At 44.6% G+C, this 21,682-nt stretch overlaps 1 protein-coding gene across 2 annotated transcripts in view; it reads left to right on the forward strand.

Moving 5' to 3' along the window:
• Positions 1 to 377: 377 nt before the first annotated feature.
• Positions 378 to 21,682, forward strand: part of UNC5C (unc-5 netrin receptor C) — a gene marked incomplete at both ends in the record, with an annotated part of 259,193 nt that continues 237,888 nt past the window's right edge. For both annotated transcript variants that reach the window (XM_082482034.1, XM_082482035.1), the window contains one exon: positions 378 to 501. In XM_082482034.1, coding sequence (XP_082338160.1) covers positions 378 to 501 — 124 coding nt within the window. The remainder of the gene's footprint in view (positions 502 to 21,682) is intronic.

Raw genomic sequence — 21,682 nt, forward strand, 5'->3', positions numbered from 1 at the left:
CTCCTCGCTCCGGCTCGCATTTTATCGCAGGCGGCCGGCGCAGCCCCCTCTCCCCAGCCCCGGCCCCGGCCCCCGCCCACCCCCGGGGTGGAGGCAGCCGCGCCGCGCCGAGCCGAGCCGCCCGCGGGAAGAAGGCAGCGCTCCGCCGGGCTCCGCGCCGCTCCGCGCCCCTCCGCGGGGCCATGCAGCGCCTCTGCCCCCCCGCCACCAGCGGCGCCCCTCGCCCCGCTGCCCCCCGCGCTGCCTGAGCCCCTCGCGGGGGCTCCGCGCCGCTCCGCGCCCGGCGCTGGGACGGGGGCCGGCGGCCGGCGGCGGCAGAGGCGGCACAGCCAAGCTCCGCGGCTCTGCGCGAATTCTTCGCTCCCCTCGCCCCGGCCATGGGGAAGGGGCTGGAGGGGACGGCGGCCCGCTGCGGGCTGGGACTGGGATACCTGCTGCAGACCGTGGTGCTCCCCGCCCTGGCCGTCCTGGGGGCCAGCCGCCCCGGCTCTGCCGCGCAAGGTAAGGCGGGGGGGGGCGGGGGATGGATGGATGGATGGATGGATGGATGGATGGAGAGGGGCCGGGGCGTCCTCCCGGTGCGGGCTGAAAGCGCGAATTTATGCCGAGTTTCCATTTATTTTTATCTTATTTTATTTTTTTTTCCCTGCGTGTTTATGTGCAAGCAGCGCATTCCCCCGCATGCCCGCTACCCACCGGGGTCCGGGGGCTCCCGTCGCCCCCGCCGCCTCGGCTCGGTCGTTGCTGAGCCCGGTCGGGACAAGGCGTTTCCCTGCACTCCGTCCTCAAGCGGGCCACCGAGGCTGAAGGGACACACACACACACACACACACGCACGCACGCACACGACGAGTTTTGGCTGCGGGAGCCGCGCCGGCAGCGCTCCGGCCGGCGGGGGAGCGGCGCCGGGCCGCCCCGGAGGGCGGGCGGGGTGCGTGGGAAAGGCAGGTGCGGGGCGGGTGTCCCTCTGCAGCGGCACAGCAGTGCCCCGGGGCTCTGCGGGCGATGGGCGTTCGTGAGTCGTGTCCCCCCCCATTCCTCCTCCCTTCCTCTTCGTGCCTAAAACATGATAGACCCAAAGGGAGTTACCGTGTTTCTGTGTTTACGCTTTTTTTCTTCCTCCCCCTCCCTTGTCGGGGGTTCTGGAGTACATCTAGGTCTGTTTTCCCTGTAGCCCGCGTATGAATTCCCCTTTCCGAGTGAAAATGTCTTGCTTCTCAATGCGTGTTTAGCGATGTCTTGAGAGCATCACAAAGAGCCCTGGCTCAATGTGTCACCCACCCGGCGGGCAGCCACAGCAGGAGGCTTTTTCTTCTGCGAGCTGATGCCGGGTAAACTTTCTCGGTGCTTTGCTCCTTTCTTCCCAGGAGTTAGACCTAAAGTGGAAATGGGTGGCTCTTGCTGGGAAATACTTTTCTGCAACCTCCTCAGCACTGGAGAGAGAGAGGTTGCTTTTGCATGTGGGCAGAGCTATGCATAGCATGGATGTGCGGGTTCGTTAAAGTACTTGGAAATCCTGGTTATACGGTTAGCGAGAGAAAAGGAATTTTAGAAGCTGGCTTGTATTTTGATTTTGTAGTTTGTTTTTTCTTCCCCCCCTCCCCTCCCATGTATGCCACCAAGAAGCAATAATATGCACCAAAGCTTTGATTTGGACTTGTTAGAGTAATGCAAGTGGAAGAATGCTTGGTTTCCCCCCCCATCATCTCTGTGGAGAGGCACTTGAGACGACTGCACAGACCCGACCCTGTGCTCTCACTCAGCCGTTACAGAGCGCACTCCTCTATGGCCTTTCTGACCGGAGAAGCGGTGCTGATTGCTCTGACTCCCGGTGCCCCTGACAGGCTTTCGGGAGCTGTGGGCTCGCTACCGGTGGGCTGGGCGCACTGTTCGTCATGTCTGTACATGTAACGGTGCTAATCCATTTCCCGCTGATACTTGCTCCCTCCTCAGAGTCACATTCCCTGGCCCATAGCAGGCGTTTATCTCGCAGGAAGATCAGAAACCTGGTCATGAAAAGGAGGTAGCAGAAAACAAGAGTACAAAAATCCCTTATGCATCATGTCACGTTTCTTCTGTGTCTTGCGTACCAGCGTTTCCTTTCACTGGTTGGTTTCATGTTCGAGATAAGACAGGTTTGATGTTATGTATTTAGAGGTTTTAATAGTACTATGTGCATGTAGACCTAGATATCAATGGGTATATATCCTTCCGCGTAGATGGGGGGGGGGGGGTTGAAGAGGAAAGATCCTCTCAGATAGTTGGACCCAGAGCAGAAAGGAGTCTGCCCACTCTGCCGGCAGGATGCGGGTAATTCACATGACAGATGGGCTGAGCGGGGAAGAGAGGACCCCCTGCCTTCCACTGTTTCTGAGCACACATCTTGGTGCCACAGGGCATACCCCACGCTCTCAGATGGTTTCTCCTTTCCACACGTACCCTCTGTGACACAACGCTGCGGGACAGAAATGTCAAGAGCCCTGTGCCTGTGCTGCGAAGGGTGGCACGCCTGTGGGACCTGTCACAGCACAGGTGTGCTCACCTACCCACAAAGGGACAGAGAGCTCTTCAGCAACGCTGCCCGTTGCGTGGCGTGTGATAAACTTTCAGAACAGAGTGGAAAATCCAGGGGATGTGGTTGGGATATAGTCGTTCATCTCAGACTTCTTTTTTCCATGTCTGCTTTTATTTTTATTTCCCATTTGCGAGGACCAGGCGCAGAATTTGGGTTCAGACCTGGTTTTGGCATCTTTCCCAGAGCTGAGGGATTTTGTGATTGGTGTTTGCGGCGGGGATCTTCGCGTATGTGTATGTGGTGCTTCAGCGAGGCAATGAATCAACAGTTTAACTATGCCCTCTTCAGGAAGTTTTCTCATTGTATAGCACTGGGCAAAGTTTTCCCCTCTGTTTTATTTATACGTTTCCAAAAATACATGAACATTGAAATGATTCTTACCTAGCCTCTTTTTCCAAAGTCATCCTCCATTCAGTCTGTCTCCTTCGAAATGGAAACACCTCTCTAAGTCTTTTCGGTTGTGTTCCTTTGGGAGCTATAGAAGTAGGCCACGTGGAAATTACACTCCAAACTGGTCTCGGTCTTCCGATTTTCAGTGGGTCTGGAGCTAGCTGACTTGGTTTTAAGTGTGCAAAAAAATTCAATCTTCCTTTGTGATATCTAGAAAAGGAGAAAAAACTTAAAGTGGTGTCTTCATACCACATAGTTAGGATTTAGAAGGGGGAGGAGGGGAAGGGAAAGAGGGCGAGTACGTTTTTTCCAGTACTTGCTGCTAGTATTATTGCTTGTTTTGCTTTTCTTCTTCATTCCCCAACGGTCTTTATCTTTTGAAGCAGGCTAAGGAGGCTGTGAGCATTGCTGGGGCTTCTGCTTTCGTGCCTTCCTTTCCCATTGCCTTGTGGAAAAGAAATTTATTAACTGAGTAGTTGGCGGACCGACCCCCACACTCCCTTGGCAGAGAGATTCATATCACTGCATCTCAGCATCCTCCTGTGAGCTTCTCAGCAGAGCTAAACACACTTTTTGTTTTATTAGCATTTCTTATCTTCTTATCTGAAGCTGTCTAAGTATTTTGCCACTGTTATCAGGAGAGAACAGGAAATGGCCACAATGATAGAGACAGCCCTTAATTCTCCAAGTGGGGTGAATGGGGCCAGAGCGATTATCAAGGCAGAATCAGCTCTGTCCACCTCATTCATTATACCTTTCTGATAAACTACATCAGAATGAGAATTCAAATGTCCCAAACTGTGAGAGAAAGAGCAACCACCCCTGGACCGGAGCACCTGCCCCTGCCCGGCATTTCAGTGCCATCTCCCATAAGAGCAACTTTTCCTTCGGCTTTTTGATCAGCAGAGACTGAGTTTCAGCTGTTGCACTTCCCTACTTCCCCCCCCCCCCCCCCCCAATCTTAAGGCATTAAATGTGTTTGAAGAACTTACCCTGTGGTCCCCACCTTTTTGGGGGGTAGGTGGGACAAGAGGGAGGGTCGCGCTGTCTATCTGTAGTGACAAGCACGGTTCAGATACCTTTATGGGCTAATAACGATGCCATAAGAGATGGATAGAAAAGCTAAAGGGACTGCATATTAATGAGTTTTTGTTTCAGTGTTCCTTTACAACAAAAGAGTGCGTTTTTTTTTTTTTGTGCTTAACCCCCCAAATCTAATTAAATCAAAGTGATAATTTTAAAAGAAAACTGTAAAAGAGCCATATGTGCAGATATTTGTCTTGCCCCAGCATAGTCTGTGTTAGCAACAGCAGCAGTTTGGAAATGCTTGGTGCGGAAAAAGGGAAATAAAACATGTGAATGTACTAACCTTTTGGAGATGCACTTCTTAATTAAATACCTAAACACATCTTACTGAAAAAAGTTGGGGTGGGGGAAGGACTTAATTATCCTGATGCATCAGTGGACTGCTTGTATTTGATCCTGTGGGTGTAATCGTATTTGTATTAGCAAAGCCAGGGCTGAGTAGTATTTTGTTGTGAATGGATAAACCCACTTGGAACATTTATTTGTTTTAAAGCGATGTGCTCTGGCAGATTTCAGTGGGGCTGATGAGTTTGGGCTGGATGTGGTAGCCCATACTGCCCCTGAGTAGTGTTTTAGTATTCAGTTGGCTTCACTGAAAGCAAAGCAGCCACCGGGTTTCCTTTGCTGACTGAGGTGCAATTTAAGCAGGATTAAAATGAAGCGGAGGGATCTGTCTGTGGAGGAGGAATTCCACCCCGGGAACACGGGAGCCACAATCTGGGCTCCTCTTCCTCTGGCTCCAGTCTCTAAGCAGCCGGTTGCAACAGTTAGGAAAAAAAGTATATACATCAAATACAGCCCCCTTCTGATGGCTTTTCAGCATTACTGTCAGTGTCATTTATTCCTCTGTACAGTAGGAATCCCTGAGTTTATCTAAACATTTCCACAATCATTGTGCATATTTATATTTAATAATTTTATGTGGATCATTCATCACACAACTTTTTTTTTTCTTTTTTTTTTTCATCGGTAATGGCCTCAAGCCCCTGGTTATTCGCTATATTTTGGGAATAGGTTTGTGTGCGACATCCAAACTCAGAAACAGGAAACAGCATTAACCATATTAAAAAGATTTTCCTAATTTAATTTTCCAAAAACAGGAATACAACTCTATGCCAGGGCCGGGCAAATCAGTTCCATAGCTGGTCTGTGCAGCAAGAGAGGAGAAAATGTGGATTATATTTATTAGACGTTTTCAAGTAAATATCTTGCCTTTTTCTGTTCAAGTTGAAGAGTGATGTTTTGAGGCACGTCTGTCCAGTTCAGTTGACCGATACAGAGCAATCTCGGTTGCTGTGGAAGGTGAGAGGGGCCCAGGCTGTCTAGGACAATATTTGAGTGTTTCTTTACAGTATAGACCAGTTTTGTGTATATGTAAAATACTAAGGAGAGCTGTACTTTCAAAAGTGAAGCTCTGCTTATTTTGGGCTACCAGCTAAGTAATCTTGTTTGGAGTAACCCGTTTTATAGCATGTTGCTTTCTGGTGGTTTTTCTGGGTTTTAAATCGTGGGACTTTTGAGGAATCGGTTCTGGTTACTGTTTCTGGAAAAAGGCACCAAAGTTGCTTTTGCAGCTTATCAGAAAAATATGTTTTAATTGCTATCACAAAGGGGAATTCCTCGGTGAATTTGCATTGCTCAAAGCGGTGGACAGTTTGCTGCAGTTTAGACAAAGAGGATTTGACTCAACGTGAGTTCAGACCATTGGTTTGTCGTTGATAATGTGTCACTGGAGGCTATCTTTGAAATAAAGGTTAATTTAATTGTGGGTGCTCTGCCTGTGCAGTATGTTTCGTGAAACTATATATATGTCACCATAGGGGGGAAAAAAGGCATTCCCTTTCCTCTTCCCTCTTTCCTCCCTTTCGAGTGGGGAGAGGGTTGTGCTGGTTCGTGAAGTGCACATCTTGTTAGCCACCCAGTGGAGGCATTCAAGTTTAGCAGGCAGCGATCGTGGCATCAGTGCCAATAAAGCAGTAATTACATCGCCTGTCATTTTCATTAGCCGTCTTTGCTTTCACGTATGACTTGGAGGTATAAACCAGCGCAAGCTTTTAAGTCGAGGATTAAATGCGAGGAATAAGAGACGAGCAGCGGTTTTCCAGTTGGCTACGACCTCCGTCAACACAGCGGCAGAGTAATGTTGTGCGGAGGCACAGTTCAGTGCTAACTGCTTCCAAGGACTGGAGGGACGGTGGTGTTTTAAGTGATTTATTGCGTGTGCTCGGTAGAGTCCAGTCTCAGGAGCAGGCGCCCCTGGAGCTTTCCATCACAACGTTATCCAAGAGGCGATCTGAAAGAAATGTTATTAAGTCTTCTGGGAGGCAAACTGTATCCAAAGACGGACTTAATTTGCATCGTTTGTAAGCAAGCATTTGAAATTATCCTCAAAAGGGAAATGGTTATAAAGAAGCTAACGCCGAACAAACAGGAACAACAAAATTCCCCTTAATTTTGCATGTACGTTGTTTCCCTGTGTTCAATTTAGTGGGATCGTCTGCAGATACTCTGACCCAGTACTCAGCAGTGTGATGGGGAGAGGATTTATTTAGTGTTGTCATCGTTTTTGTGGTAGGTCTGCTTAAACGTTTAGCAGAGCGTTGCTTGTGGGTTTTGTGTTTAGATTTGTCTTTCTCGGGTAAGGATGTGGCATAAAACCGACTGTAAGCTGTGGGCGTGCACGCCAGCCAGAGAAGGTAAAAGAAAGCCCCAAACCGTAGTTGCGTTCCAGTCGCGTTCCTCAAGGCTGGCTCTGCGCGTACGAACACGCACGAGTAAAGCGCAGCGAGTCGGAGCAGCGGGCCGGAGCTGCCAGAGGTTTTCCCAGCTTTCGGTAGCCTCAGAGATGCTTGTGTACAGCTTTCCCCCTAGGTAGTCGTCATTGGAACAGCTTCCTCTTTGCTTTTATAACTCCATCCCAAATCACACGTCCATTAAGCAGGAAACGTGGGATTTCCTCCTAATTCATCAAATGCCGGGTTTTCGGGAGTCCATTTATAGCCTGGCATATTATTATCTAAATAAAAGCTTCATGCAAAAATACTTTCATTTAAAAATGTCCTTTTCATCAACATGGAATTGTTGTGGTTTTTTTTTTTTTTGGGGGGGGGGGGGGAGAGGAGGGGAGGAGTCCTTTTTATTTGCTGGGGGGAGGTTGGAAAAAACCAAGAAACCTCAATAAAAAACAGAAAGGATTAAGTTATTTTAGTGAAAAGGTCAATAAAGCTTCAAATATTTACCTCACCGGCCAAACTCTTTCCACTTATGCTCTCTGAAAATCTGTTAGGTTTTCAGTGAAAATGAAAAAGTTGAAGATGTAAAGTCTTCTGACAAAAACAGTTTTCGTTTTTCCATATATTTCAACCAGCCTAGTGAAAAACCTCGCTGTTAAACTTGACTTACAATTCTGGTTAAGCACTGGTTAAGGCATATATTTACAGCAATTTCTAGGTCTCGTGCTCTTCTTTTACTTTTTTTTTTAATATTTTTTTTTCTTCAAATAGCACTGATTTTACTATTATAGACATAGAGACCCCGATTCTCCCAGTGGTGCTAGACATGCCCTTAATGCTGCCAGGGAAGAGCAGGCAATGCTGGATTTAGGTGAGTTTAGGTGAGTTTTTAGGTGATTTAGGTGAGTACCTTCGCTATTCCCCACATACAAGCAGTGCTGCTCTGGCTTGCATGACTGCGCAGTAGTCTCATCAAGGCAGGGGCATCCCCTGTATCAGTATGTGATGCTGTGGTTCATCAGCGCCTCCCCAAATTCTCACTTTCCTTCATTATGAGTCCTACACAGGCAGGATGGGAAGAGGCAGACAAGAAACTGTGTGTGCTCGTCTCGGCTGGTGATACCTCCCATGGGGGATGTCTGCAGTTGTATTTTTAGGATAGCTTTGCTACACGTTTGTGTTGCTAGAGACAATGGGAGGTTCTTATGTGTCACGTTGCATTAGCTGTTTAATCTTTAATCCATCTTGCTGGATAGGGAGGACAGCTGTATTTATCTCTATTTGGTGGACAGATATAAGGGGAATTGCCTAAGGGTGCAGAGCAAATGTGTAAGGAAGCCAAAATGTGAACTCAAGGCTTCTGAGCGCCTGAGACCGTGTTTGATGCTCCAGTCCATCCTCCCTCTTGTCTGACAATCCCAAAGGTGGATGCTACGGAGGGAATGCTGCGTGGAAGGCTCTTGAGTACTTTCCCAATGTTGAATTTGTTGGGTGTCACTAGTGGTTTCTTTATATCTGCTGATATCTAGAAAAGGCATAAAAGGCGAAGGGCAAACCCATAGGCCATAGCTCAGAAATAGGGATGCTTCCTGGAAGCTTTGACTTTACGGTGGCAGGCGGTCTGGGAGGATTTGCTTCGCCCAGTGGAATCCACAGCGTTATCCCGAATTTGGAGGGAGCAAGGGCAGATCCAGCAGATGATTCCGTTTACAACAGTGCTGCAGTCAGGATCGCTGCCTTGGGTTGTTTTGTTTCATTTGGGTTTAATCTACAATTCAGGACTATCTCATTCAACTGTACTTCATTCATCTGAAGGAACAACTTATGCTCCAAAGGACCCTGTTGCCTTACGAGTCATAAAAGCTATGAGGTTGCCTAGGCAATTAATTCAGCATCTTATTTTTTTTCTCTTGTGGAGGTAACGTTATCAACAATAATGCTAAGGAGCTCGGATAGGTTTTACTGGCCTGGCAACAGCTGAGCGTTTTCTTGTTAGGTAGCTCCTGCCAATCCCTTTTTAGTTATTTTCAAGGAGTAAAGTAGCTTTATTTCTTAGTCTCGTATTGAGTGAGAGGTTGAAATGTTAAGCTCTGTGGATTAACGATGTATCCTTTGAGAAAAAGAAAAGCTTAAGTTTTCCTTGGTCCCCCGAGTGTTGGATGCAATTGTTTGAAAAATCTTGGATTTCATCAGCTAGATACAAGGAAATGTGCAAGTAAGCCTTGAATGATCTGTAAGAAGAGGTTGACTCTATCGCAGCCGTTTTGGCAACTTGTTTGAGCGGATAGTTGTTCCCCAGGCATTTCTTTGCTTGAATTTAGTGCATTTCACATCAGGCACTGAAAAAGTGATTACTAGTAATTCAAAGCTTCTTGGAGAGCTATCTTTGAACCATAAATTTGCGGAAATAATGGCTGGAACATGAATTGCTGCACTCATGATGTGGTGTATTTATTGTTTAAATACATCGCTTGTCTTATCCGGTCCCAACATATGTGTTTCTACTGGAAAGTTTACATAGTGAGCAAAAATAATAATACGGTCTCACTGAATGAGGTTAATTGCAGTTCCGTCATACCGAAATCGAAGAGTAAGAAGTGAGCCAGAACAGCAAGTGAGACTAATACTCTTCTCATATGCGTTGGATTTACCTACACTGACTGTAGCGCAGGTAATTACTGGGAGTAATTCAGAGTACAGACGTACACACTCCCTTACTCTGAATTAATTTTCTCTTTCATTAATGCATCTCCTAGTTTTGCCAGTTGCTCACGGAGTTAGCACCGAAGTATTCCTCTCGCCTTTCCCTGCGACATCAACAACTCCATGTGTCCGCCCGGTTACTCTGCAGCTCTGCGCGTAGCAAAGCTGAGTGGCCGTGACTGGCGGTGAATAGCCAGGGCTAACAGGGTAACGGTGAGGTGGCCAGGCTGAAATTTCGGGTTGTCTGCAGTCAGATGAGGCTCGAGAGAAACCTCCGCTGCGCGAACTTTTATTTTAGGATTAGGACAAAACTCAGCGGGGCTTTCAACTAGGAGGAGATAAAGTTTGCTCTATCAATCTCAGTCCCTTCAGATCTGAAAATCAGAGTTGATTATGGAAACTAGAAGTCTGTCCAGTTAAGGGATGGGGCTGTAATTAAAAGGCGGTGAATGTCCCCTTATACCAGTGTTGATCACTGAAAATCTCGCTGAATTGGCTCATGAACAACGAGTATTCCTTGCTCTAAGCTTTTTGGCCCCAAAGCTGCACTAGTTGTTGGCAAGGCATCATCCCCATTAAAAATTCCTTTCATGCAGACATTGCAAACGTAGCTTTAGGGACTTCCCTTCTGCTTCCTCACCAGTTTCTGAAGGTGAGGGTAACTTTTTCGGTTTCTCGCTCAAATAAAATGCAGCGATCTTCTTATGCAGCAGATCTCCACTGGCAAGAATGCGAGTGCTGGTTTTCCTTCTCTTCCTCATGTAAAATAGCTGTGCCGTAGCAAATAGGAAGTTCTGAATATCTTAGTTCCTAAGTAACTAGAAAGTAAGTCAGTACTAGGATGTGTCAGTTTACTATCGATTTCCTTTTGTTTTTTTAAATCCCTAGTGCTTATACCAAGGATAGACTTACGCTATACAAGGCCAGGTTATGACCACCAACAAATGCAGCTCCATTAATTTCAAAGGCAGCACACATCAGAAGCTGATCTGCTTCTGTGTTAAAAATATGTCGACACAGTAGAGTGAGACTCTAGGATGGATGGACCTTGATCTTGCCTTTTTTGCTGATAAGTTTTTTGTGGTGTTTTTTTTTTTTTCTTTCTTTTTTTTTTTTCTTTAAGCTCAATGATTTGAATAATTTTCTGGCTTTCCATTTCCCTTACGTGTAGCGATGTGGCTCTTTGCTGTAGAGAGGTTAACATGGTGCCTCACTTGAAAACGCGTTGGTGAGATTCTTCCAGGTAGATGTTTTTTCTTTTGCGTTTTGTCACGTTGTTTCGTATAAGAACACTGACAGCTGAATGTCACCAACTGTAGGCAGATATCCACATAAATATCTATTACATAGAAATGTGTGGCAATTTCCTGCCTCAGCAATCAGTCGTTTTTTAACTAAAGACTACTACTAAAAGCATGGGCTTTGAAGGCTTGAGTTAGAAATGCAGTCTGGTAGCTGGTAACAAAAGCAGTTATTATCCTGGTTTAGGCAGTAGAATGAGAAGTGCCATGTGCCTTTCATGAGCACTAGAAAATGCAAAATTGTTCGGCTCCTCCTAGCTTTTGTCCTTTGCTTCTCCTGCGCTGTTTCTGTATGGATTTTTTTTTTCCTAAGTGCTATATATTAATTCTGTGTAGTAAACATAGCTATTAGATAAAACCTTCCTTTAAAAAAAAAAAAAGGTCGTAATTTACTTACTTGCTTTGTAAACATTTCTATCATTTTGTAATCTCGAGAGGAAAGTCTTAAATTTGCATTTATAAGAAACATTTGCAAAGAAAACTGAATTAAAATGACGAAGTGATATTGTGTGGACTATTCATCTGCTACGTTTTACTGATGAGCTTATTTTACGAGTGCTTGGTTTGATTGCAGTGATCCTTTCTGTTAGGGAAATCAATTGATGGCAGTACTTTGATCAAATTTTGCTTTCTGTCCGATTAGCTTCACCGGATTGCTTGGGATTTACTCACCGGAGCAAGACAAGGGAAACTCGGTCTTTTGTCTTTAAAATTTTATATCCAGTAGTACCGATGCAGAACACATATTTCACTCACGGAGGCCGGGCTGAGGTTAAGTTGGTTTTAAAGATAACAGTAGATTCCAGCGTCCTTGCGTTTGTTTTGTATTTGGTGACAGTCACTAAATCAGAGGAAGGAATGTTCAAACAACACACTTGAGGAAAAGTGATTTTTATAGAAAGGGCCCATTCCTGCTAATAGCCAGTAACTGCACATAACCCCACTGACATTAAAAGTCCATTAGCTAAGCCCAGTTTAAACAGCAGCTGATGCTATGTCAGCTAAATGTACATTGGAATTTTTCATGTAACGCAGCAATAGCACTTCTGTAATTTTTCTAAAACTATGTACATTAAGGAAAGCAAATGTCATCTGATAGGAGTAAGATGAAGAGTTCACATTAAAGTCGGGAGAACTGTAATCAAACTGAAGTTACCATCTGGTTGCATTAACGAGAAACAAAAATGGTTACGAGAAAAGCAGAGAGTGTCAAGTTTCCGAATTAAAGCTAGATTAGCAAATCTAGCGTACAGGCTTTTGTAGCACAGGATAACCACAGAGCTGCTTATCCGCTTGGTTCGTTATCATTAAATACGTTATGACCTTGTTCAAGAAAAGTTTCTACTGAAGTCGGTGAGATGCTTTGTCATGTGAAGCGCTGGGTTGCCGTGGGAAAAAAAAAAGTTTATTTGCTGGCTGTTTAGGGAATATGTCTCATTATAGCACTGTGAAAACATTTAAACTTGTCATGAGAGTGGTGGTACGCCTGTGGCCTTAAATTCTAGTTAACCATCGGCGCAGCAAATAGCGCCTACCCATCTCAGTGCGTCAAAAAGAGGGTTGAGAAGTACGGTGAAAAAATGGTGCGTGCTTGGTAGAGAGAAGCGTGACAGGTGATGAACTTGTTATTCATCTTCAGAAGCAACCGGCGGACTGAGGTCCCAGCACTGCGGTCCCGGGACCCGCTGAAGCACGGTTTAGTGCCCGGTTTGGCAACCGGTCTAATTCTGCAAAGTGACTTTGATGTCCGCTTTGAAAATAGATCTTGCGTTGTAGAGCCATTGTGGAGGCAGGCGAAGGGTCGCTTAGTAAGTTAATGCGAGAGCTGGAAACAGAGGGGTAATTAATCGCTTACTGACACGCTCCCGAGTACGGTGAAGTATGACTGCGACCTCCTCCGCCTCCTCTTTGCTATTATCCGTCCATTAGTGAAACCTTGTACAAGTACTGACAGGAGCAGAGCTTAAATGCTTGATGTGGGGCGACATACCCACTGCAAAACCCCTGCCAACACATCTGGAGGGCTCACTTAAACTCTTAACAAACTGTGGCGGTAGTGCAAAACTCTCGAATATGTCATGAGGCTGAACTGGAATTTTTTTGTCTTCCCAAGCTGAAGGAGTTGACATCAGTAGCGTGCCCGGAGCAGATCGTGTGTTTGCGAACTACAGGCTTTAAGGAGGGTAATTCAATTGCATTTTTTTTCCTCTTCTGGAACATAACATGTAAACATATTACTGAACTAAAGCCTGGTTTTAATTACAAGCAGTAACTTTTTCATGTTGACAGATTTTCACGTGGAAAGCTTTATTGAAAATGAGAGAAGACCTTTTTGCCATCATTAGTTCTTGCTGCTTAGTGCTTTTATCAAGTACAGTAAAATACTGTTTGTAATTAATTCCAAGCTTATATGGACATGTTTAATATAATTACCAAACAAAATCCTGTTTACTAACATATTGCTTGTGAAACCAGTCTGAATAATCTGGTCTCTGGCACACATAAATCAGGCAGTAATAACAGCTGTAAATATTTCACAATATACTTAGAGTGCTTTCATTTTAATACGGAATCCACTTTTGGGTTTTAAGGATAAAACATAGGTCAAAAGTGACTTTTCCCATATGTTTTTTCCTAATCCCTTTTATTACTTTGCCTGAAAGTTATTAAAAAAAAATAATTATTGTATTTGATTATAAAAAAAGTAAATATATACACGTTCGTGAGCTGGGAGAATTATGTAATTGAATTATGTTGGAGCCAACAAAGTGACGCCGCTCACCGTTGCACGGGACAATTGCTCTAATACAGCCGTGAATATTTTTCATTGGAAAAGGCATTGTAGTGCCAATACTCTTCTCAAAGTTTTACTATTTTCATCTGTCTGGATGTCTGTGTATCGTATACTAAGCCTGAAACACGTGCAGAAACCTGTTAGAAGCAGCTGATTATGCAGCTAATTCAGGTGCCCAAAGGGCAGCGAATCCGAAGGGGACCAGGAGCCGGCTTTGCAGCGGGGTGCTGGGCGACCCACGAGACTGGGTTAGGCGCTGGGCTCCCCCTTTCTGGGAAGGCTTTGAACCTGTATTTAAATAGGAAGAGGAAAAGGAGACGGGGAGTCTGCCTGCTGCAGAATACTTGGGGTTGCATGAGGCTACTAAACCGTCTTTGGGAGTCAGGACTGTGCGTGTAGTTTGTCCGGTTTAGCAGAAGGCCTTGAAATTTCGAGAACAGCTTTATAATCAGCCCTCAAGTCATTTTCCCCTGCCCCAAACAAAGACCTTAAAAACCAGTTGTGCAAAACAAAACATTTTGTAATTTTTGTTTACTTGGGAATGTTCTTTAACCTCTGAAATAAAATAAGAAATAAAGTAACAAAAGTGCTGTTTTGAAAGACAAATTTAAAAAACGTTAGTTTTTGGAGACTTTTTTACTCTTGTTCTGCAGTTGGATTCCCTCGCTAAACTTGACATGAATTTTCAAATGCTTTGGCCATTGCATTCTGTGAAGAAATGTAGTCTCCAAAACTGTGCCAGGCTCCTTCACGAATGCTGTCTCCTGAGCCCTGAGCCTCGCAAGCGTGGGACCCCACTCCCCAAAATAAAAAGCACAGCTGAAAATTGTTACCAGGGAGGCGATAACATTGGGAAACGTTGCAGGAGAAGATTTTTCCTTTTTCCTACCTCCTTGGGGGGGGGATAAACAAAGCCTGCGGATGCGTTCAGCTCCTCCAGGTGCGTGTCCGTGCAGAGGGAGCCCCTGGGCGCAGGAGGGAAGGGAACTGCGGGGTGTCCGGGCTGCTCTCCTGCCCGGGGTGCAGGTGCCCTGGCCTTGGCAGGGAGGGTCTGCAGGGGTGGCCCCTCTGAGGAGGAGGTGGAGGTGCTGCTCCAAGGGCTGGAGCTGAGATCCCCCCCTCTCCCCCGGAGAGCCCAGGCTGGGGTGGGTTTATCCTGGCGGATCACAGCCCGTGGGAAGGACCCGTGCCGGAGCAGGGGAAAAGCAGTTGAAGTGGCTCAGCAGAGTGGTTTGTTTTTTTGTAGGAGGCAGATGAAGATCCGTGGCGAAGCTGGCAGGCTAAGCTGCCATTAATGTTTTCTGCAGTTAGTTAAGGACAATGACTGATTGCATGCGGTCATTTATGCAAACAAAAGCCTGTATCGAGGAAAACCTTAGGGATGTTCTGATTGCGTCAGCTCTTGGGCATGTGTCTGACTTTAACGTGATTTGCCAAAGATTTCTGCTCTTACGATATCTAGGCATTTTGGAATTTGGTGGGCTTATACAAATGTATTTTTGACTCCTGAGTTATGAAAAGGGCTCTTATTTGACTAAAAAAAAATATGTAAGGACTTTATACTGTATTTGCTTCTTTTTCTGTTTCTTCTCTATGTACGTCGAAAGCAAGAAAGTCTGGTTGCTCTTGTTCCTTGTTTTCAGCCGTGGACTTTAGCACTTCCATGGAAGTACATTAGTGGGGAATTGTATTTGCTACATGGCCTGTAAGGTCAAAATTAATCTTAAAACACTATTGATTACTTGTTGCCAGCTATTGAAGTTTAGTTTGTTTGAGGAAAGTAACCCTTACCCAAAGTGCAAGGTAAAAACTGGTGTGTTGCTTGTCTTCTGAAATGGCATCTGAAAAACAAATACAAATACTGGCCTATTTATTATCGCTTGTGCATATTAGAAAATAAATGTACCAGGGGAGGTTTTGCTTAAGGCAGTCTGTAAAACAAAAACAGAAAAAACACAAGCAAACAAACCGAAACCAAACAACAGCAACAAAAAAAAAACCAAACAAACCAAAACCCCACGAACATCATACTCTTTAACGATCAGATTTCATCTAACTTTGCCTTGCTTTTAGATGGTCAGTATTTTAAGATACATCAATATGTTTTGATCAGTATAATAACATGTGGTGTCACTTGATACTTGCGATCATATAAAGTGTCCCTATCAACATCCTGTGGGCACCTAGGGATACATAGCTACGATTTGCAAAGGTGTTACGATAAAATATGTAGCGGGTCGCTGTCTCTAGAGAGGCCTCCGGGGTTCCTGAATGCAGTGCTTCGATTTTGGAAAGATGAAGTCCCAATTCTTGGTTTTCTGTAGCATGAGAACTTGCATTGAAGCGTGAGTCATTGCTTCAGGACATTGCAGTGCACGAACAATATTCAATTGCTTTGTTATGCGTATGTGCAGGCTGCGTCCAGACACTGTCATTGGGAAGTTATTAGTATATATAATTACCTAACCACAAGGAATTTCTGGACTGAAATAGCTTATGTAAGCCTACGTGTTTCCTTCCCACAAACCCAGCTTAAAGGCTCATGCAAGTCTCTTGCCAAGGAAATCTGTTGCTGACCATGAAATACTATTATTTGGGAAGATGCGCTTACCTGCAGGGGTAAAGAGCTTACCTGACAACAGCCCAACCTTCGAAAGTCAGTTCTTCTGACTTGTGCTCCGAGTTGTTTATCAAACGCTGCGTTGTTTCATAGTAGGTGATAAGATTTCGGCTGCTGCCATCTTCTCATGGGCAGCACGGGAGCCAAAATTATTATCGAGAATTTGTGTAGCACCGAGTGTCACGGCTTGAGGGCCACCAGGTCTGACTTGTGTGGAGGAAAAACAAGTAGTTGCAGCAGTGTAGATCTGAAATTCGAGAAGGCTAGAGAACTTTTGATTAGCAAGGAAACGGATGCCAGCTGGTGTATTTATGCTTATAAATATATATAACTATATTTAGGTGCACAGGTAAATTGTGTATGCCACTTAGCCCCATCTGTTCCTAATAAATTTCAGCCCAGCGGCTCTAGGTTTTGAAACTTCCGATTACGCTCAGATAGGTGAACTTTCTAAGTGGAAGAGCTGGCCTTCACGAAACGTGGTTGCAGCCGAGTCTCCCGTTTCGTGTAAACCAACACAGCTTCCCCGAGTTCAGGGAGGGCCCGAGTTCTGCACCAGCTGAGGGCTGTTAACAGTTGGGATTTCTGTAAGACTGTATTCATGGTGGAGAGATTTCTATCTCATCTGTTTGGCCAGAAAAAATTTCCATGACTCTAAGAACGCCTGTAAAAAAAAAAAAAGGAAAAAAGGAGCAGACACTGCAAAGTACATCAGAGAGCGATCCTGGTGTTAACAAAGAGATTCTTTGCCACTAAAATGAAGTGGAAAATGGTTGTATCTTTACAAGATCTTTTCCCAGTTAAGAGAGCCTAAAGAAAAGATAGGCATCTAGAATGGCAATTATTGGGTAGAATGCTGGTTTATGACTGCTCGTTCTTTGGGGCTTTTTAGTTTTTAAAAAGAAATTTTTCTGTGAAAGTTTTTGCAGCCACCCACCACCCCACCGATGCGAAGCCTTTGTAATTCAAATGAAAAGGCTGTGTGTTCACATTGCCCCCGCTCTCTGCAGTAGTTTGTTCTCGTAACATCACCCTACTTCTGATCAAAACCTGGGATGAACTTTTCTCGGCAGGTTTCTTTACCGTCGAGGCCATCTCCCTAGCTATGGCAATGACAGGTCGCTTTTGATCATCTTAGAGGATATTTACAAAAACAAAAATAACACTTGATTTTCCTCACTGTCTTCTCTTAAAGCAGGCAAAGGAAAATTAAAACATCTCAAAAATCAACCTGTTAGGATTAGTGGTTTCAAATATTAATTAGTAAAAATGGAAAAAATACATTTCTTTGGAGAATTTAGCATTTTGAATACACTACAGTATTTTTAATTGCATTGGTGGTAAGACAAATACTACACTGTATAAAGAAGTTAAAGCATCCTCTTTCCCCCCAAATACATGTTTATAAACACAAGGTATAGACTAAACATTCTTTCCTGTTGCAGGAAAACTTGGGATGGGAACAAACTTATCTGTGGGCTTTGAGGCTGAAGAAAGACGGTGTTTTGAACATGTTTTGGGGAGCAGAGTAGTATGCGTTTACCAGCCACTTCAAAACCACGAGAAGGACACAAATGCTTGCGGGTGCTCTGTTTCAAGGTTATCAAAGCGTGTTATGCGTGAGGCTGCTTGGGGCAAGAAGGGGAAGATGGTGCTAAAGAAATGCTCATATAGTTCATATAGATAATGACACACTTATTTTAAAAACAAAACAAAACAAAAACCTTAAATTCACATGACTTTTCTTTTGTTAGGACACCAGCACGCTCAAAGCAGGCTGGTCCTGCCTAATGACCGCGAGGAGACGCCAGTTGTCGTTTGCCATCGAGTGGACTGAATGTGGCCCTGACATAGAACAGGGGAAGCAGTTAGGGGACAGCCTGGGTATTACCAGCAGCAGGTGCCCATAAAGAAATGCTGGAGAAACGTTTGAAGAGGCAAACGCTGATTTGGGAAAGACCTCAGGATCCTCAGTTCAGGCTGGAAGTTGATTTGGTATGAGCTGAGGCAAGCAGGGAGGAAGAAGAACTTGAAAACCAAAAGAAAAGTCATGTGAATTTAAGGTTTTTGTTTTGTTTTGTTTTTAAAATAAGTGTGTCATTATCTATATGAACTATACATGATGTTGTGGCTATGAGACTTATTAAATAACGGAGGTACTTTAAAAACAAGACAAAAAATTAATAGCGCCACCAAGTTGTCTCTTGATGTTGCTATTTGGTTTATTTGTTGTGGTTTTTTTTTTTTTTGTTTGTTTTTTAATGTGAGGCTGTTCTTTATCCACCTGAGAAATCTTGCAGAAGTTGGAGGGGAGCACTTAGAACAATTTTCTGAATTGGTCCATCTCATCACTAGAAAAGATATCTGAGGCTCGTTATTATCGTTGAATGCAAGAGGAAACGGTAAAACCCAAAGACAACATAAAATGGGATCCCACAAGCTGTCTGAGTGAGGAATTTGGAGCAAAACAGATGGAAAGTCTCAGTGAAAAGGCCCTTGGTTTTGAGTGCTAATGCTGCTGCCAGGGCAGAACCATTTGTTATCAGCGACTCTCCTGTTGGCATGCCGAGATAGGTGTCATTTTGGCGTGCTTGCTCGGTACACTAAGCCATAAATTACATAGAAGAAACTGGCAAAGTCAGTTTAAGCATTGTGGGGTTTCATACCTGTGGAAAAATGTCAAAGGAAAATTTAAAGCATAAATGGGAGTAAAGGCAGAGTTCTGTAAAAATCCTTTCTCTTGTGAGCGCTCCTGTTAACCTTTGAAGTGTGACAACGCTTCTGCAAGCGTCTGCGTTTCAGTACGTGCGTAATCCCACGTCTCTAATATACAGCTTTGCAAGGTTGTGTCCTAAAATGAGTAGTCCCGCCAAGGTTTCCCAATAGGATCAGGAACAGTCCCTTAGGAAAGAGTTCAGAGCAGGAACAGAACTTCTCTGAAGAATTTTTAATCTAAAATCCCCGTTGCAGGAGCTCTCATCAGAGGAGCTTTGATGTCTATTGACTACATTTCTTTTTTTGTGTATCTTAAAGAGTAAATCGAAAGGTCATTTTTTTTATATTGGCGTGCAAGGAATTTTATTGATTCTCTTTTATGAGGCATTAATGAAATCTATAGAAACCTAACAAGATTGTATAGTTAACCTTGACAAGATTGCCTGCTCTTTTTACATGGGCAGAAAAGGGAAAATACAGTATTCCACTTCGGCAGTTTAAATTACACGGGAGCGAGTGAATTTCATGGAATCAAATACCTCTTCGCACAGAAAGAAAGCATGATGTATCTATACCAACCCATTAACTCCAAAATGTGCTTAGCAGAGATTTTTTGGGAATACTTTGTTTTCCTGCCTAATGGTGGCACACATTTATCACTATGAAAACAAGCAGGGAAGTCAATCACTCATTCCGCGTGCCAGAAATGCCTTCCACAGTCACAATGGTGGTATGTCAAGAGTCAGTCCCACTTTAAAAGAACAGGCAGGATTTATTCTGGAAATGTACCAAAAAGGACCAATCTTTCTCAAAAATATGAAGCTGGGATCAATTTTGCAACGTTAAAATAAACAGTAGTCACACTTGACCCAGTATATTATGGTAACAGAAGAAATGTAAAGAGCTGAGGGTATCTCTGGCTTCAGCTTGGTAGAACATTAAACATGATACATTGCATTAAAAAATTATCCACTACCTTAAAAACTATTCATAATAAAATTTGGGAAGAATTTTCAGTCTATTATTTCATTTGACATTATTTTCTTAACATATTTTCTTTTTATACCACCTAAATTAATGAAGGCCATCTTGGCTATGAAGTACAAAGCTAATGCCCCCTGAGAAAGGATGCCTTTGCATAGTGAAAGCTCAGATCACGCGCATCAGAAGCTCAGAAGCCTTTGAGTGAATGTTGTGCATTTTTATTTGCAGTAGGAAAAACAGATTGGAGAGAGGCAAGTATCATTATCTCCATTTTTAGATGGAAACCAGAGGAGCGGGAGGCAGGACTGGGGAGTGAGCAGACACAGGAATTCCCCTCTGGTGGGCTCACAGAAAACATGGAAGTAATTTGTGGTATGAAAATGACTGGTGTTGCTTGTTTCCATCAAAAGGCCATGGAGAATGTAGGAAGTGGGCGCTGTTTTTTTTGACCAGCCTCGTGACCGGCCCAACTGCTGTTGGCCCATCTCGGCATTGCCGCTCATCCTCATTGGGTGCTCAGCAAGCTGCTGGTACAGACAAAATTAGGAGTGGGGCTCCTAATCCCAATTTTTGGCTACACAGACCTGCCGTGAGAGCAGTGGCTGGCTGCGGAAGCCCAGCTGGAGCAGCCCTATCCCGCAGAGCCATTGGTCATGCTTTGCTGGTGCCTCTGAAGACCAGCTCTCCCCACTTGGCTCCACGCCATGTGGTTTTCTCCAGCCTCCTTGCCTAAATGTGCACATTTGTGTGACTCTAATGGCACCCCTCATATAGCTTTTCTATTACTTGCTGCCCTTGTACAAGCCTCTTTTTCTCCCCGCCGGATGGACGGTCTTCCCAGAGCATTTCCAAGACGGTTTTAGCAGTGAAGGTGGGGAGATGCAGCTCTGCCCCACGGGGGCTGTGCTGGGGTGGGCGGCTGTGCTGAGTTTCACACAACGGAGCCGCACCGCAGTGCTGCGTGCTTCAGATCAGAGCAACTGGAAGTCCTTCAGGGCCTTGGTGCAGTTACTCAAGAGAACTGCCCTCCCTTCGCCCCCGTGTCAGGCACCAGTTGTATTTGAAGGGGGTGGAATGGGCTAGAGATGCTGGTCTGGAGTTGCCGGAGGGACATCACGAAGCGGGGCCAGACTTTGGCTGTGCCCAGAGGGTTGGATGGCTTTGCTTCACATTCTAGAGCTCCAATCTCCTTCAGAGCACTGCAAAATCAGGGTGTAAAGAGATACATCCTGAAACAGGGAGCAGTCTTTAGCTCAGCTCATGCACTTTTATTAGCTGTCATGAAACCGAGGGCTGGATGTTGCTGCGTTTCTCAGCTCATGAAACAGGTACAAGTCAATTCCCCTTTTTGTACTTTTTTAAGTCATATTCCATGTTCTATTACTGCTTTGGATATTGAGTAATGACCATTCAGGCTCTGGGGTTTATGAAATGATGTCTGCACTGGAGGAAAGAGATCTGCAGTGCATTAGGTTCTCTTTATTTCCTCCTTTGGAAGCTGTATCTAGAAAATCCATTGCTTGGGTCTCCCTGGGTGGAAGCACACCCCGAAACCAGCTGGAGTAACCTTTTGAGATACTGTAAGAAAACTGCAGGATTACCTGAACAATATCTCTAAAATGCATTGCAGGATGTAAGTAAATCTCAGAGGGACAGGCAGGCATGTTACGTTTCATTTTCGTGTATAAATAACATATAGAATAAGGGTTTGGTTATTTTCCTTTTAATTGAACGTTTTGGTTAAACTTCCTTGCAGTTTGGAGAGGTCAATACTTCAGTGGA

Source organism: Vanellus vanellus (genome assembly GCF_965231255.1).
Source record: "Vanellus vanellus genome assembly, chromosome: 4".
Lineage (NCBI taxonomy): Eukaryota > Metazoa > Chordata > Aves > Charadriiformes > Charadriidae > Vanellus > Vanellus vanellus.